This window comes from Toxotes jaculatrix, chromosome 9 (genome assembly GCF_017976425.1).
Source record: "Toxotes jaculatrix isolate fToxJac2 chromosome 9, fToxJac2.pri, whole genome shotgun sequence".
Taxonomy (NCBI): Eukaryota; Metazoa; Chordata; class Actinopteri; family Toxotidae; genus Toxotes; species Toxotes jaculatrix.
In genome coordinates this window covers 14,350,955-14,369,886 of record NC_054402.1, presented here as the reverse complement: position 1 = coordinate 14,369,886, position 18,932 = coordinate 14,350,955, and the positions used below count along the sequence as shown (strand labels likewise).

Sequence of the window (18,932 nt, the reverse complement as noted above, 5' to 3'; positions counted from 1 at the left end):
TGAGCCTTAAGCTAAAAAAATTATCTGGGAAACAGGAGTTGAGAGGAACTGTAGTCTGCACCTATTTTACATATGAGTAGTCGTGTGGTCCACTGTTTAGATTAAAAATAAAAAAAAACTTGAGAAAGTGAGAATATCTAAATGCAGCCCAATACGGAGAAATACGATGCGAGATAACGCTCCAACGTTTACAGTATTTTAGGTTTTTTGTTAGACGTGTCAAAGCGGAAGATAACCCAGCTACACTTACTTGAAGCAATGTAATTAGGTGCAAATGTTGGTCAGTTCTGCTCTTTAACATAAGACTTGGAACTGTGCCTGGAGAATCCATTGGTCTCTTCTTCCAGCACACGTCCTGATTCATCTGACCACACACACATACACACACACAAACAGACACACACACAGCAATGTGAGTGAGTCTGTCTGGAAATGGTAGAGACAGAGAGGAGGTGTGGGAATGCTGAAGGTGGGGGTGGGTGGGGTGGGGGGGGGGGGGGGGGGGGGGGGGGGGGGGGGGGGGGGCAGGGGGAAGAGAGGTGGAAAGTTGCAACTTCAGGGCAATATAGACCACATGCTATGGGAAGGAATGCATGTGTCTTAGTAGGAGAGTGAAAGAGCAAAGGAAAAGAAGAGAGGAGGAGAGAGAAGGAGGAGGAAAGAAGCTTGGAGGGAGGGATCTAAGCTAAGACTGCAGCGTGGCTCTGTGCCTGAATGAAAGAAAGTCTCTCTCTCCCACTCTCTGCCACTGTCTGTCTGTCTGTATGTATGGCTTATATCCGCTACAGCAAGTGAGCACATGTCCAGAGCAAACACAGCGGGACTCTCCAAGTGACTTCAAACTGGAAGTAAATAATCTGGAGAAACTTCGCCTGAAGAACTTTCAATTTTCAAATGCTTTTTGAATTTTATCCCTCTTTCTGAGAAGCTGGATTACTTCTTAGAAATGTGACTGTTTTTTTAAGGATTGTTTAGCATGCAGAAAACATATTTTGGTGATTTTGGTGATATTTGTGATGGACATTAAGCTTCGGTAACTAGAAGATCTGAAAACCTCCTCTCCTTTGAGAATTTGTGCTGTGATCCATAATACTTTGGGACACTGGGTCTTCCAACCAACTGCAGAGCTCCTCACCATCAAAAGAATTTACTGGATGTGGATCAGTTTGACCTTATTTACACACATCACAGGGGCAGTTTGCCATGTAAACGTGATGTGTGGGTTGATCATTTAACCAGTGCAATCCTGTAGGTCTCTGGTCAACTTGCAGGCAGGTGTGATGCTGGGTCAGTGTGTTTGATACACACACAATCACACTTCTACACACCCAGACACACACACACGGCTACCTGAAACCGCAGAGACCAGGTCATCAAATGAGGACATCCAACACTGTAAAATGTTCCAGGAATTTGAACTTTGAGCTTCAAACCTGTGTGTGACAGATACTGGTGGTGATGTACATTGGCTCTGCTCTCCTCACGCATTTTACTGTAAAATCACATACAAGTTGCTTTGTCTAACGGCATTATTGTGTCAAGAGCCTTACTATCCTGAACTGAGAGGCAACATCTTTACACCATGACTCTACAGACCTGTAATTTGGTCCCCCAGCGCAGCCTGAAGAACACCTTCTTCAATCAGATACTGCTGTCTGTGCTGCTGTTGCTCCTCCAGGCCTGGTGGGGGAGCTGCCACCCCCAGTGTTTGGACTACAAGCCTCCGTTTGAGCCCCGGCAGCCACTGGTCTTCTGCAAGGAGTACTCCAAGTTTGGATGCTGTGACCTGGAGAAGGATGGGGAGATATCTGTCAGGTTTTACACCATCATGGACAACTTTGACCATTCAGGTTATGTCACCTGTGGCAAGTACATACGCAGCATCCTCTGCCAGGTAAGGGAAATGATTTCAAAAAATTACCATTATATTTAATTATATGGGCAAGCTTTTATCCTCCTGGGTATCCAGATGTTAATGGGATAATATTTGTTATTAATTGCATTTGATTATGGGACAAGATTTTATAAAGCAAAATGGCAATCTGACACTATACCACTGCACTGGAGTTACATACCTGTCACTTGCTACAGTAAAAAGTCCCAGATTTTGTGAACCTAAATATGTCTGTCATGCAAAGTGCAAATTTAGCCATCTGCAGATGTTTGCAGACCCAACTAGGAAACCTGGCGTTGACGTATTACACCAAAATATCTTAAAGATGAGCGTAGTGTGTATATTTTGAGCAGTTTATAAATAAGTTAAATTCAAAAGCGTTTATCCCTTTGGTTTGTTTCATCTGGTAATAATAATGCCATTTATATTTCAGTGGGGACTAAACAACCACACCAAGATCTACTGGAAATATAAGTTTCTGTCTCACGCCAAAGGAAACTGTGGTGTGGTTTGTCAGTAACCAACAAAACATGTAGTTTAATGGCTGCATGGGGAAGTATACATCTGTTAGACAGTAGAAAAGCTTGCTTGAAAAGCTAAACCACAGTCTTACCTAAAACGCTTCATGAGTTTTTGATGGTTTAGCTTGCAGTGTGACGCTAAATAAGCCAAATAATGCACTACACTAAAGTAAACAAAAATTTGGTTCAGAATAAAAACACAAACAGACCATTTGGCTGGAAGATTACAACTAAATTCAGATGAAATCCTTCAGGCTAAAACTGTCAAACAAAGTAGACTCTCTGGTTTACGTTTTCACATGTGTGCAACACATATAGTAAATCCACAAAAAGTAAACTATGCCTCATCTCTTTCAGGTTCCCAGAAAACATTTGTTAAGTATATTCTCTCACATGAGACACAGATATAGGCAGGAGTTAGCAGGACTTCAGAACCTGATTCTATGAGAAAAGACTGCAGCACAATGTAACAGCACATTTTCATGATGTTTGTGAAGATTCTCAGTCACCCAGGCCATGGGTATCAAAGAAAAGTTGAATTTGCTCTCATCCAAGCGGCTTCTTCAGGTCCAAAACCTCTTGGATGAGAGGTGAAATGTCTTCAAGATCTACAACTCAGTTGACCTTGATTCAACTTTCTTTTGGATGGCACATGTAGGACACTTTTTCCTTTTTTGGTAGTCCCACAAAATACACTTTAAAGGTTTAATTACATCACCGGACGTTTCAGGGGAATTTGAACGTTTTGGACAATATCTGTACTACCTTTAGTTGTGGATGGGCAAACTAAATTACTATGTATTATGAAATTTTCAGGAACAGCAGACAAACAGTGAGTGAATAGCACACAATTGTGCAATGAATCAGCCCAGAATTTGTAAAAAAAAACAAAAACAAAACTGAATTAGTTGGACAGATAAATTTTGTCATGAATCTGAGTTGGATTTTAAGTGTGATTGCAATCTTAGTAAATGTTGGGGAATAATGACTGTTTCTATTTCAGTGTCACTAAGTTTTGGTTTCTTTTCTGAGCTTGCTAATCTTAGACAGTGGGCCTCAAATCCAGCCCCACTTGCTGATTACATAATCAGGCACTCACTTTGTCGCTCAAACACTAACTACGTGCAGATCGTGAGTGCAAATTGAATGATTGGTGCAGCACAATTTTGGTCTGGCACACGCACTTGAGATAAAATGTTCATTCTACATCAGCCAAAACAAATGGGCTGAGGGCTGTCCCACAAATAACACTTTTGCCTTTGATATCAGCAGTAAAACAATGAAAAAAACAAGAAAAAAAAAAAAACAAAACCCAAACTGCAAGTCCTACTGGCAGTTTTAAACATCAGACACTATGTAAAGTCAGTGACAAATCCTCTGACTCCTAAAATATAGGTTTCTATCATTTTGGTAATTATAGCCTACTGTGGTTCTTTCCAAGCAGTACAGGCTGTGTCTTGAGTGTAATGACAGCGCTGCAGCGCACGTACGATTTTCCTGGGTTAGTCTAGTTTGACTGAGATATAGCCTGAGTCCAGGACAATGTAAATATATGAAGCTTAGAGAGGGGTTTCTTTTTTGTTTTCTTTTCTTTCTTTTTTCTTTTTTTTAACAAAATCACAGACAGAGCTATTTTTAGTTAACAAGCTCCTTTAGAGAAACAGTTTTGAAGAAACTATTGTTTTGGAGGTATACAATTTATTCATTTCCAAAATGAGCACAATTATCTTAAAAGTTATCTTAAATGTAATCAAAGGTATTCTGGTTCCAAACTTTTTCCATTTTTTTTTATGTTAAGAGGACTATAGCTCTGAAATGTGTGGCTGTTCTTTCCTTAAGTTATGAATATTTCTGTTTTTATAAAGATTTTTTTGTCTTTTTTTTTTTGGAAGAAGACCCACTCTGTGGTTGTGGTTGCTCCCAGGTCAATGGACTGAGGTAAAAGAGGCCCTAGAGGTGGTCAAGTTACCCCAGCGCCAGGGTACTTATCCTGGGTAAACCCACCACACTGAGGCCCTCTGTTCCAGCTGCACTGCATGAGCTTCCTGATATCAATGACACAGGGAAGAGAGAGCGAGAGAAACAGAGAGACTGGCAGACAGATAAAGAGACAGAGAGCATAGACAGTGAGGAGATTGAGGGAGCGAGTTTGTGGGTCTGTGTGTCAAGGAGACAGGAGGGAGATTGTCATGATCCCCCAGCTTAGCTGACCAAACAAACAACCATTTCCTCCTCTGGCCAGGGGCAGAGGATATAGCATGTTCCTGCAAAAGAGGGACAGAGAGGAGAGAAGGAGGAAAAACAAGAGAATGAGAAAGAAAGAGAAATGAAAGCACTGAAATAGATCAAATTTGGCAGAAATGAAACAGAAAGAGACAGAGGGACCCAAGAAAGATCAATAAATTCCATAAAGACAGACAGAGAGGACATTAAAGAAGCCATCAGTGTGATGAAGCTGTAGAATATAGTGTGTGTGTGTGTGTGTTACAACTGCAGTTACTGCTCAGCCTTTCTCTGTCTTCTCTTCTTCTGTCTTCTAATATGGGCACATTCAATATTAAAATAAAAACCAACAAAAACCCACCTGAGGCCACTTCAAAAACATTTAGCAAGCACTTAACAGAACAACAGAACACTAAATTAATTTAGTGCTGCATTTTTGAACAAGCACTTCTAAGTACTGTATCGTTGTTCCTGCGCATTTAGACTCAGTTTAAAAAGTCTGCTGGTGTAGCTTGCTCTGATAGCAGCGTGGAAGTTACAGATGTTCAAATTTCCCAGCAGCAGATGAATGCACCACACCACAACAAATCTCAAACACGCAGGCACACAAGATCCAACAAGCTGCTGTTTTGGTTTCTTTTCCTTTTCTGACCACAATCAGCTGACCACAATCAGCTTTCCATCCACATACAGTATCTGACTCCAGCTGTGATTTACAGTAGTTGGATAGTCAGTCCCACTCCTTTCTCCTTATCTCTCTTTTCCACTGGGGTCCAGTCATTGTTCAAGTTCACACATTTACCAGCCATCTGTTTGCCACAAGTCATCTCTCTGTAATAAAACACAGTGGTGTGGAACAGTCAGTGCAGTATGGGACTCAGGAAGATGGATGCCAGTAAGAAAGGCTGAAAAAAAGGCTTTTATTTCCTTCTCAAGTTTGAATCTCAGTCTGCTCTGAACTGGACAACATAAACACCAAATTATAGTAGTTTGAAGTGGCTGCATTGTTAGGGAACAGCTGTTAGTAGTTATATGCATTTATCCTACCCTATGATAGTAGGACCCAAAATAAGACTGTCTCAGAACTATGGCCGGTTTTTCAGCTTCACTGGGTCAAACAAGAGAGGTGAACACAATGTGAACCTGTAGCTGCTAAGATGAGTGGGCGCCAAATGCTTTAAAGTATCATACTGCTCCCATTACTTTTATATGCCTCTCTCAGGCCATTGGAAACTTTACTTGAAACATCTGCATGATTATTACTTGAGTTACAGTGTCCTATTGAATAGTAAAGAAGACAAATCAAACTGTAGGAAGCGTAGGAATCAATTCAATCAGCTTCCATCTGCTCCACATCCCAGTTTACTCTGAAAACTGTTTTAATCAACAGCTCCAGCAGCTCAGACTGAACACAGCTTTTGTTTTGCCCTGTAGAGCTAAAGTTGTTTCCCAGGAAGGCTCTGATCTCAGCCCAGAAATGGGCTTTCATGTCATTTAAGAAAGATTCTTTGTTGTTTGTTAGCTTCTCTGTGTCTTTTCCTGGTCAGACGTTTTGAGCTGTAACTGTACACTCACTTTACACTAATGTTATAAAAACTAAACCAACACCTACATATACAGTACATACACATTGTGACTCACCCACACATAACTTGTCCCTTCCTGTCTCCATATTACATCCATTATTAATAACATGTCACCATTAATGGGACTTTTTGAGCTTGACATGCACAAAGAAATAACAGTAGAAATTATTTATAAGCAGTCTTTTCAGGTACACACAGGTTTTCCTGCACAGCTGTACAAATGAAGTTGTATTTTCCAATGCATGTTTACCCATGAGTGTTTACATCAACCAGATTTCTTTGTTATCGTTACAGTAGATTATTAACATGCGGTTGCAATTAGATGATGTAACTCACAGCATCAAAATGTACAAGAAATTCAATTTTTGTCCACAACAACATTAATTTTTAAGAGACTAAATCCACCACTTACAAAGTTGTTTTGAAGAACAGCAGTAATCCCAATTTGTACTACTGAGGTTGCTGAGGTGTAAGACCATAGCGCAACACAGCTGAAACTTTACTCACGTTTATCTCTCTTTGAGAAGTAAAAGCACATTTGGTTTCAAGGCCCACAGCTGCTGTGTGGACTGGCAATAAGAGTCTAAGTTTTTCTGACATGTGCTAAATTACTTAAACCTTTTGTCTCCTCCAGATACTTTTTTTTTGCCCAAATGCCAAAAACATTCTTTAGAAAAGTACACTCATCTCAACAAATTATGCACTAGAAATGAAACGAATTATATGTCTTCTACAAACTGCCACTTTCACCACCATTATTGCTCCTATGGTCATTTTGAGTGCACACTAAACTTGCCTGACACTGTACTTAATCACAATTCGTGCATCAGTTGACCATCTAGTCAGCTGGTATTTCATATTCGTGTTTTGCCAAACATTTTATGAGTAAATATGTTATGCTGTTTGTTCTTTGGGCTCTGCTTCCCAGTGATGATCAGTTAGGTTGATCTGGCGCTGAGTGAAAGAGCACCAGCTGACCACATGGTGGTTTGGTTGCCGTGCTTCCCTGTGCCTACAGTTCACTATACTGGGTGTGGAAAGTGTGGTTGTGACTTAATAACTGACTGGACCTTCCTGGGATCCATTTATACCAGGCAGCACTCAGACAGGCTGTAAATAACCCAGTCCTGACCAGTTATAGTGAGGCGTTGAGGAGCTGTGGCAGGATAAGTACACAAAATTTATCTGATTCATACATGTCCTTAACTCTACCACTGAGATAAACACATTGGCTTAAAAGAGGGTTAATGAGTATAGAGACTAAAATTCTCCATCCCGGATCAAAAATCTACACAGAAGGGAAACTTTTTTATATCTATAGTGGCACACATGAGTTTCCAAAATTGAAATAGTTGTGTTTTTTTTTCCTTTGCAGGAGTGTTCTCCATACGCAGCCCACCTGTATGATGCTGAAGATGCCAACACACCTATGCGGTTGCTTCCTGGACTGTGCGGTGACTACTGCTCCGACTACTGGCATCAGTGTCGTTACACACTCAGTCTCCTCTTGGAGGACATGGGCAGTCCACAGCAGTTTGCAAACCTGACGGCAACAATAGAAGAAGATCGCAGAAGATTCTGTGACTTACTGGAGCTGAAGGACAGACAGTACTGCTATCCAAATGTACTGACAAATGCAGGTATGGTGTTGGATTGGTGTGTTATTTTTTTTGTTCATCTGCAGACGCATGCACCAGTCTACACTCATACATGAGCTGAATCTAAAAGATGATGAGTATTCATCCCCTGGGATCCATGAATGTCTGCACAAATTAAGGGTAATCCATTCTGTAGTTGTAGAGTTCAGTCTACCTGGAGAATACAAGGTTGTAGTAATCAAGTCTCACATAACACCAACAAGCTTGGAACTGAACACACTCCCTGTTTTTTTTTTCCTAATAATGATCAACAGATCTTACTGTTTTAACAAATTTTCTTCTTCTCTGTCCCCAGAGCTAAATGCTAACCTTGGCCTGGTACGTGAAGATCCTAAAGGTTGTCTGGAGTTGTGTTTACAGGAGGTTGCCAATGGGCTCCGTAACCCTGTGGCCATGATTCACGCAGATGATGGAACTCATCGCTTTTTCGTGGCAGAGCAGCTGGGTTATGTGTGGGTGTACTTAGCCAACGGCTCCAGGATCGACCGTCCTTTCCTCAACCTCACCCGGGCTGTCCTCACGTCGCCGTGGTCTGGTGACGAGCGGGGATTCCTCTGCATAGCCCTGCACCCAAGGTTTATACTTTCATAATAACGTGTGTCACACCTTTTACCTCAAAGAAAAATGTGACTGTGCCTACATTATGTGTAAAGCATGACTTGGACATTAACGTTTAGCTTCTCTTCCATACTCAGGTTCACAACAATCAGAAAAGCCTATGTGTACTACTCGGTGTCTGTCAAGAAGGAAGAGAGGATACGAATCAGCGAATTCACACTGTCAACACATGACGATAACCAACTAGATCACTCCTCTGAGAGGTGAGAAGTTTAAATAAATAGAAATGGAAACAAAGAGACAAACTTTTTATGATACTTCATCTGTGTGAACTGGACACATTATAATCTGTATGGTTTTGTGTGAATATACTCAAATGTGTGCTTGCAGTGTTTTCACATATGTCTCAAATGACATGAGTGTTTTGTTCTCCTCTTACTTCTCTTAATGTAGGATCATCCTTGAGGTGGTAGAGCCAGCATCCAATCATAATGGAGGGCAGCTTCTGTTTGGCCATGACGGCTATCTGTACATCTTCATCGGCGATGGTGGCCGAGCTGGGGACCCCTTTGGAAAGTTTGGCAATTCACAGAACAAGTAAATATAATTGAACAAATGTAGATGTTCGAGGGAGATGAATGATTATGTTAAGTTTAATGTCAGCCAACACCTCACATCAAAGTCCTGAGCTAGCACATTGTTGTTGTAAGATTATATATATACATGTCAAAAAGCTGGTTAAACTAGTTAACTTGTTAAAGAAATTATACTTCTTTCAAAGCTTCAGTCTTACATTTAATTTAAAATAATTTGCCCAAGTAAAATAAACATATCCCTTAGATTGCTGTATTGAAAACTAAATTGCTGATCAGAGCTAAATTAAAAACTTTTAGCCAGTTCAGCGACGACTGACTCCCACTTTATCGAATGCCAGTCTAATGAAAAGACTCAAAATTATAACAACTATAAATGATAGCTGTTTAAAGACTGGTTATCTTCCACCTATAAAAATTCTCGTAAACCAAGGATCTCCTTGGGCTTTGAACCTGCCCATATAATTCAAATGATCACTTCAAGGGTGCTAACTGAACATTGGTGTGAACAAATTATCATAATCATATATCCTTGAAATCTTCTAAGCGCTGAAGTGCACTTGTTTATGGAGATTTCAATAATTAATTTAGAATACATTTTGAAAATTGACCCAAAACATACTTTAGGATTCATTGAGAAGACCTCAGTTATGTGTGCTTTGAGGAACATAGAATCAAGTTCACTTATCATTTGTATGCCATGGCATAGTGAATGTAGAGTAACGCTTCATGCGTTACTCTACAGTCCATCCTTGGAGTAGCATTTATAGATGTGTTGTTGTTTGTCAGTTATTATTATTATATTATTATTATACAGCTTAAAGCTGGATTTAACAGGCTGACAGGACTGGCTGCTCTCACTCTTCAATAAAAGAGAAAAAAATAAAAGTATTGACCGTGTAAGCATTTGGTGGCAGCCCACAGATGCTAATGGGAGATGTAATGTAGCTGACAAGTCAAGGAGAGGTGCCAGGATGTGTTTACGCCAAGAGCAGTGTACATATAGTTTATAAAAGGGGATTTTATTAAAGTGGCTGCAGGGTATTTTTCTATCCTTTACTGTGTTAATAAACATTAGTCACCCCTCATCCCTTCCGACCTTTACAATATAATTAATTTGACTCATTCAATAAGATAGCTGTTTCTCCAGGCAATGTGCAATGTTTCTATATGTTTACATGAAAACACAATGTTTGTGTGCTGCCCATATATATATATATATATGCATATGCAGCTTCCTGCAAAAATAAAAATATCATTGCTGTCTTTTAAATTCCTAGAGAAGCTAAAGCTAAACAAAATTATTAATGGTATTGTTTGTCTGAAAAAAAAAACAGCTCTAAATCAGAGCAGCAGCAATGCTTGAAATGCTATCAGCATCAGCAGACAGTTATAGTTTAGCTGTTTAGCTAGTTAGTTTCGTGGGGTGGGGGTGGGGGGGGTTGTTGCCATGCTGTACTAGCATTCTGGGAATGACGGACGGAACGGATACAGCCTGCCAAGTCTAATATTGACACCACACATTGCGGGCTGCCACACACTGGTATGTGTAGGAGAGAGAAAGGGGTGTATGGGATTGGAAAGAGTGGAAAAGGGACATAAGGAAACAGTGATCAGGACACAGGAAGGAGAAAGGTGCCAAGTGAATAGGTGAGGAGTACTGGAAAAAAAGACAGAGAAAGGGATAGAAAGAAAAGAAAAGCTGAGATTTAACTCAGATGGACAGAGAGAAAAGAGAAGGTAGAGTGGACAGTAATCAAAGACAGCTGGATAGAGAGGAGGACATGGGTATGAGGGAGAATGATTTGCAGAAAAATTTTAAAAGATTTAAGGGAGAGTGTTGGGGGGGCGGGGGGATCAGGGCAAGGCTGAAAAACAGAGCTGCAGAGATTAAGGCAAAGATGGGAAAGAGGAAATATTAATGGAAAATAAGATGCAGGGAAGCTCAATCCAGAGGAAGATAAGATGTTTTTGGCAATAAATAGAAAAAGAGGATGAGAGGACACAGTAAGGGGACTGTTATTAAAAGGTGAAGCACAAGTTGGAAGGAAAAATAAATGAAATATTGAAGTCAAGGCCTATTTGTCCCCGCCTGAAAAAACAGCACTCAGTCAGCCACCTCAGTCTTTAACCCTCTCTTTTCTACCTGTGTTGGGTAGGTCGACACTTCTTGGCAAGGTGCTGCGTATTGATGTTGACAACAATGACGATGGTGCCCCATACAGCATTCCTTCAGACAACCCGTTCCTAGGGGAGAACGAAGCACGACCTGGTAAATCTCTTAAAATATTCTGTATATGTGGCACAATATAATCAGGTCTGGTGACTTTTACGATAAATTGAACATTTAATGAAAGGCATGATTGCAAAAGCATAATCTAGACTTCATTTTAGCTCTTCTAAAGAGTTCAAATAATGTGACTGCACCACTCGTACTGAGAAAAACATATCTCAGTACATGAAAGTGAATATTATACTAAACCTGCCATTTTCAAACAGAAAAAACTTGCTTTGAGGCCATGACGGGAGCAAAATCACTGCCTTTGGTTTCTGAATATGGTTACTTTAAATTATTCATTCAGTCATCACGAGGGATGTATGCTATTTGTGTCAGCATATAAATTTCTTTCTTTCTTTTGCAGAGATTTATGCCTATGGAGTCCGGAACATGTGGCGTTGCTCCATTGACCGTGGTGACCCTACTACAGGCCGAGGCAGAGGCAGGATGCTTTGTGGTGACGTGGGTCAGAACAAATATGAAGAGGTGGACCTCATTGTTAAAGGTACAGTGGTTTTAGCTTGAAGCAGCGTTTTATTGTGGAGGGAGATTTTACTTTTTAGCATGAGTACATCTGCAATCAAGATCTCACTTGAAGTCGTTCACTTTCAAAAATGGTTGTTAACATCTACTCATCACCACATCATATAAAAGTGGTCTCTCAAAGACCACACAGTCAGAAAATGAGTCAGACATTACAGCTTAATCTCAGTCCACTCCCTAACAATTACGGTGAATTGGGTCTGGTTGTGTTAAGTTCCTAAAAAAAGGCTTGAAGTAAACATCCAATGATATGTTTCTTTTTCCAGTCAAACAATAGTTCTGTTAGTTCAAAAGTATATTCACAGTATATTTACTGCATTATGAGCAATTCTGATTACCATAAATTGTACAATGACTTTTTCCTGAGTAGTTATCTAACTGTGTCAACACATGCTTAAAGGAGGCAACTATGGATGGAGGGCCAAAGAAGGCTTCAGCTGCTATGATCGCAAACTCTGTCAAAACTCATCTCTAGGTGAGTCGAATTTCTGCTGCTGTCGCTGACTTCCATAAAGTGAATCAAATATTCACACAGAGGGACACAAAATAACCTCGGAAAAATGGATACAGATATGAACAGAGTATACACTATGGGACTGTAACACTGTGTTCTTGTTATGTGATGAACAGCATAAACTGTTGTTTTGTGTCTGTGTCTGCGTAGATGACATCTTGCCTATCTTTGCCTACCCCCACAAGTTGGGCAAATCAGTGACGGGAGGATACATCTACAGAGGCTGCCAGATGCCCAACCTCAACGGACTCTACATCTTTGGGGATTTCATGAGTGGGTATGTGTTTTTGCCTTATTCAAAAATATATATTTTTTTATGTGACATTTTTTTTGTGTGACATTGTAACATCAAGTCCTAAGTGTGGATGAAGAAAGACTTAAGCGCACAATAAGCGCAATGAGCTGCACTTACGTTGAACCCAGGCATCATTTCATAGTTACACTAATATGCATCTATATGGATGTGTTTCTAGGGATATATTTTTGCTGATGTGGATATATATGCACCTCTATTTGTTTCCATTTAGGCGCCTGATGTCTTTAAAGGAGAACGTCACCACAGGTGAATGGCAGTACAATGAGATCTGCATGGGAACAGACCAGACCTGCAGGTTCCCCAAACTCATCAACAGTTATTATAAATACATCATCTCTTTTGCTGAGGATGAAGCAGGTAATGACTGTATGTGATAAGCTCCATATCATTCAGGGAGAACGTTACAAGATTTGTTGCATAGCTAACAAAAAATGAAAGCTATGAGGTCATTAAGTTGTGGGAAAGTTTATTTTTGTTACGTGAGAATTATATTAAGTTTAGTAATACTATTAAGAGGTATGCGTTTGATTTTGAAAGAGAAAACATTTTTCCAGTAAATCTTCGTCAGTATATAATGATGTTATTTCAAACCTGATGGTTCCTTAATGGGTTTGGGTGCATGCTGCCAAAACAGTCTAAATTTTGCATTTTGAACCAGGCAATATAGCCAAGTGGTGGATTATTATTTTAACTACAGTGCAAATTTTACTGGTGGAGTTGCTGATACTTATACAGATTTGTGACTACTACACTTCAAGGCATCTTTGCAAACTTAAAATTACATATAATCAACAAGTGATGGTAAATACATTTCAGTGATGTAAACGTCTTAATTTACTAATCTCACTAAATTTCTGAGGAGTTTACATTTTCCAGAAGAGGGTTAGGTTTGACTCTGAATCTGGTTTAGATTAAAGTGAGCAGGCTGCTGACTATGGAGAGTATTGCACACATGCTGCTGGCGTTAGTTAATTGCTTCCCTTCCTCTGAAAGTGCTTTGGAGGAGATTTAAGTTGTGAAGTTCAAGCAAAGTTCAAACCCAATTGCTGTGAGACACCGTCCCTCATTTTTACTGTAACACACATTTTGTAACTTATGTGTCCTCTCTCCGTCTTCTTCACTCTCCATCTCCCCTGCTTTGCTATTGTTCTCCCTCTCTCCTCTACTTTCTTGCTTCTTCTCCCATCCATACTTATTGTAAATATCTCCTTCCCTCTTGCTTCCTCTGTTCATCATATTTTCATCCCCTTGTCTACTCTCTCGTCCTTTCCATTGGCCATCTTTCTAGGTGAACTGTATTTCTTAGCCACAGGAGTCCCCAGTGCCAGTGCCAGAGCAGGAGTGGTCTATAAGATAGTGGATCCTTCCAGGTAGTGAACCATTATAACACTTCTTCATACCTACAGGAGTATGCGGTGCAGATGTTTAGGTACGTCTGATCAAATTTTACATGTCTTTTTTCTCTCTTCACCACACAGGCGAGCTCCACCAGGGAAATGCAGCATCAAACCTTCACATGTTAAGATTAAGGGAAAACTGATTCACTTCCACCCCAAAGAAGGTAAGAGACATCTTAAAACAATGTTTATTTCTCTGACAACACTCCCTTCTGTTTCACTTTTGATTTTCTTTTGTTGCTCTTCATACAGACAGACTCTTCTGCCAAAATAATCATGTCTATTATTCTCATTATCTTGTCAATATGCAATATGCAACATGTAGTTAAATAATATGAATATATGCTTTGAAGTCTGGATAGTTGTTTTTTTTATGTAAGTACAAATGTCTTTATTTGTTCCTCTTCGTGTTTGCAGAGTTTGTAATCAACAAGAAACCGACCACGACACCTGTTCCCACAACGACCACAAGAAAACCTACGACAACAACAAAGAAAACACCCAGAAAACCTATTATAATAATAAAACCGCCAATGCCAACAAGAAAAACAATAAGAAAAACACAGCTACGGCCAACAACAACAGCAACAACAAGAAAAACAACATTGCAGACAACAAGAAAAACAACAACGAGAAAGACGACATTACCACCAACAACATCAACTATAAAAGCAACAACAGTAAAAACAACCTCAGCCACAACAATAAAACCAACAACAAAACCAACAACCTTACCCACAACTGTCCAGACGGCCATGACAACAACTTCCGCCACAACCACACCCACTGGTAGGCCTACTGGTGCACCTGTTTACCAAGCTAGCTCCACTGATTACCTGACCTCTAGGTCAACTGTTAGCCCAGCCACTAGGTCCAGTATTTACCCAACCACTAAGTCAATAGTTAAGATTAAACCCACCAGTAGACCAGTGCATACTTTGGTGCGGGGAGAAGCCACCAGCATCAAACCAGGTGGTTTCTTCTTCTGCGCTTTATTTTTGTTTTACGTTTTTACATGGTAACATATAAATTAACATTTTCCAACAGCAGAGACATTTTCAAATAAAAGATTCTTTGCAATTTACTTTCAAGTATAAAATGACAACTTTTAGAGTAATTATAATAACAGTATAATTAGAAAACTATAAATCATAGTTGCACAAAATTATATAAAATAAAACATTCATTTGAAAAATTAAATTAAAATTTTTTTGGCTGCTAGGTTTACTGTAAATATGCAAAGGGGCATTTTTTCTCCATACTTTTTGATCTCTATATCAGTGTGATGTACTGCAGGGATTTTATCATAATGCAGCTCTGGCTATTATAGCATTTTATTGAAAGCTCCATAACAGCTTTATTGTATAGGCGAGAACAGTGACAACAACCCAAATATATTTATTGCAGCTTTTGCAGTATGTTAGAGATGAGCTACCTAGCTCAGAGGTACTGTAGACATGTCTTCCTTGCATGGTGAAAATAGAAAAAGATGATTAAACAAGTGCTAAAAAGCGATGACAATAAATAACGAAAAGACAAAAAAAAAAAAAAAAACAGCAAGTAGGCTTAACTGGTAAATGAGGTAGTTATTTATTTAAAATCATTCTATGGATTGTTTTGCACAGAACTTTAACAGCTGTTTTACTGTCCATTAAAATTCCTGTATTCGTGGTCATTTCATGTTTTAAATTTTAATCAAACTGTATATTAAAACAGACATTTTACTTCTTTAATAGGCTATTGTTAAATAGCCTACTACATATGCTGAGACTCCACAAACTCGTATCCATGAAACAGGTAATTCTCTGATGCAATTTTTTTTCTTTTTTTTATGCATCTTATCAGTCTCTGCAATTACTTTGCAACATCTGCACTGGAAGAGTTAAAATAAACCATAAAATCATCTAGATTTTGGACTGAGTAAGAGACTAAGTCATCATTCACAGCATTAACGTTTAAATTGCAGTCAAATTTATGGAAATTTAATATCAATTACAGCAGTGTTCAGTGTCTTAACCACTGGGAATGGTATTAATTAATAGGTTTGCCTATGTAGATATAAAGTAAGGGATGTGCCATTTGCAGAAGCTTATGTCAAACTCAGGTAGAGTGGAATTAGCTAAAGTAGCCTTCATTCCCAACTTTAATTCCTGCTGACGTGCTTTTCTTTGGCTGGTACAAGAGTCTAAAGCAGGATAAATGGTGCTCATCTATGTGTCGAGTATTTGCACTACTTTAAGTTAAATCAGGTACATTGGCTTTATTTATTTTGAATAAATGGTTCTGCATCAGCCTCAGTTTGGACATTCATCTTTGTGTGTTTGTGTTTATGTCTTTCCTTTACCTTCTGTCAAGGAGCACAATTATTTAAATGGCTTTAATGAGCGGACAGGTCATGAAACATAGTGTAATTCACCACTTTGTTCTATTAGCTAAAAGAGTAATATGGTATTTATGGGAAATATGTTTATTCATTTTCTTGCCAAGAGTTTGATGAGAACATCAATACCATTCTCATGTTTTTCCATTGTGTATAGGGTTTCTACCAGCAGCCAGTTAACTTAGCTTAGCACACAGAGGGAAACAGCTACCAGCACCTCCAAAGCTCACTAATTAACACATCATATCTTTTTGCTTTCTTTGTACATAGTGTGAAAACTAATATTTGCAGTTGCTAATTTTCTAATTTTCTATTTCTTAGGACACTTTGATTTTAATGTGTTGAAACCAAACCAAATAGTTATCCACGTTTGTTACTTTCAAACAAAGCCCGGCAGGTTTTTCTCCCTCTGTCCAATCTTTGTGCTATATGCTAAGCTAACAAGCTGCTGGACATAGCCTCATATTCACTGTATAGATGTGTATTAGTTAAAAGAAAAAATATTTAACACATTGTTAAAGTACATATATCCAAATAAAGAGGGTGATTCTGTCTCTCCCTCAGGTTATCGCACAACCGTCATGACGGCAGTCTCCTCTAGGATTCCTCAAACCCCAATCATCACTCCACATCCAACAAGGAGACATGGGAGACCCCTTCAGAATCCTGCTAGTACTACCTCCCAACCTCTAACAACACCACAGCTTCCTTCTTCTCCACCCACAACATCTCTGAAACAATCCCAGATGGCTCTGACCTCGACACGTTACCCGGAGCGTCCTGGAGCGCTGACCACACCTCTTCCAACATACTGGAGTCAGAAACCCACCATGTCATCCTACAAGTCCCAAAGACCACCACTCAACACCACACTGCCTAAAGCTCAAGAAGAGAAACTGAGGCTTGGAGAGAAGCTGGAAAGTGCTGGGGAGGGTAACCAAGTGTTTAAGAGGCCCAGAGGAAGAGGCAGAGGTCACATTTACAAAAGAGGAAGAGGAGGGAGAAGGCTGAGGGCTGGCTCAGTGCGACTGGTGAGCGCCGATGGTTTATCAGATCGAGGTAGAGTGGAGATCTTTATCCGAGGAGAGTGGGGGACAGTGTGCGATGACCTTTTCACCGTCAAGGCAGGCACTGTGGTGTGTCGACAGCTTGGCTTCAGGATGGCATTGGCGGTGATGAAGAAGGCTGTGTTGGGGGAGGCAGACAGCAGCGTCAGGATCCTGTTAGATGACGTAGAGTGTGAGGGTGGTGAGAGATCGCTGCTGGAGTGCAAGAGATCCAGGGTTGGGAAGCACAATTGCTCACATGGGGAAGATGTAGGGGTGATCTGTGGTTAGCACAGAGGGGTGGAAAGTAGAAAAAGTATAGGATGGAAAGGAGGAGATGGCGGAGTGATGCATGGTGGTTTGCCTCTTTTTGTATTTTGATGTTCCATTTTTCAATTCCCCCCACTGCTAAATGCTCAACTGTCCTTCTAAATACCTTAATATTCTTACTATGCACTTCTAACCAAGAAGAGAGCAGTGTGAAGGAGGTACATGTACCTAATTGGAGACTTTCATTGGCTTAGTCTGACACAGTTTCTCCTAAACTCACTTAGTCGACTGTTGGGTAAAAACTAACCAAGCATATAGAGTAACACCAATGGTTATAGTGAATAGAAACAAACTCTAAATGAATTCCTATTTTCAGAAAGAGATCAGCATGTGTGAATGCGAACCATCCAAATTTATAACTCCACTTAGCCATAGTGTGAAGCAGTGAGTTTAGGAGAAACCTTAAGAATATTCCGTTTGTTCTGTTTACATATTTACTAGAGCAAAGCTGCCCAATAGGAAACTGTTTTCCAAGAAGATATTTGTATTTTTGTATTGTATAACTTCTTTTTGCATTTTTATACCTTTCTTTTAGTGAAGCCTTGAGAGGCAAGTGAGAAAAAAAAATTCTGGTGATCTATTTTCTAAGTCTGATCTAAAATGGTTTTCTCGTTCATGACATAGGACCAGAGCAGAAAAAAAGTTCTTGCAAAGGTTTTTTTTTTTTTTTTTTTTTTTTTTTCTCGTAAATGTGAGAAACAGGTGCAAGAAATTGGGATTTGTGAAAACAGGTGAAATTAATTTGCACACACAACACACACTATATATTGACCTTGTGTTTAGAGTGCATGGAGAAATTAAAATCACCTGGAAGAAAACATAAAGTCCTTTTCAGACTGGTGTAATTGTGCACCTGTTTCACAGATGAAAAAAAAATTAAGCTGTAAAGGCAGGAGAGAAAAAAAATTACATTGGAAAATCCCAAGAATTTTTTTATTTGTTCTCACTTGCTTTTAGGGGCTTCTGTACTTGTTGAATGTAGTTGAAGATGAAAAACAATATGAAGAGTCTTAACAAGGAAATGCTGGACATTCGGTGTGATGAATGTAATAAAATGTTTCCAGTGTTATATAAAGAGATTTAACAGCGCAGACT

At 39.5% G+C, this 18,932-nt stretch overlaps 1 protein-coding gene across 1 annotated transcript; it reads left to right on the top strand.

The window, feature by feature from the left end:
- The first annotated feature begins 872 nt into the window (after positions 1-872).
- On the top strand, positions 873-18,447 carry si:ch211-136a13.1 (HHIP-like protein 1). The gene is made up of 14 exons (XM_041047256.1): positions 873-1,894; positions 7,600-7,864; positions 8,178-8,457; positions 8,578-8,703; positions 8,894-9,037; positions 11,193-11,305; positions 11,676-11,816; positions 12,255-12,329; positions 12,519-12,645; positions 12,896-13,041; positions 13,973-14,054; positions 14,163-14,245; positions 14,499-14,870; positions 17,026-18,447. Exons 1-14 carry the CDS (start codon positions 1,583-1,585, stop codon positions 17,796-17,798), a joined length of 3,039 nt encoding a protein of 1,012 aa, XP_040903190.1. The 5' UTR covers positions 873-1,582; the 3' UTR covers positions 17,799-18,447.
- Positions 18,448-18,932: the final 485 nt, after the last annotated feature.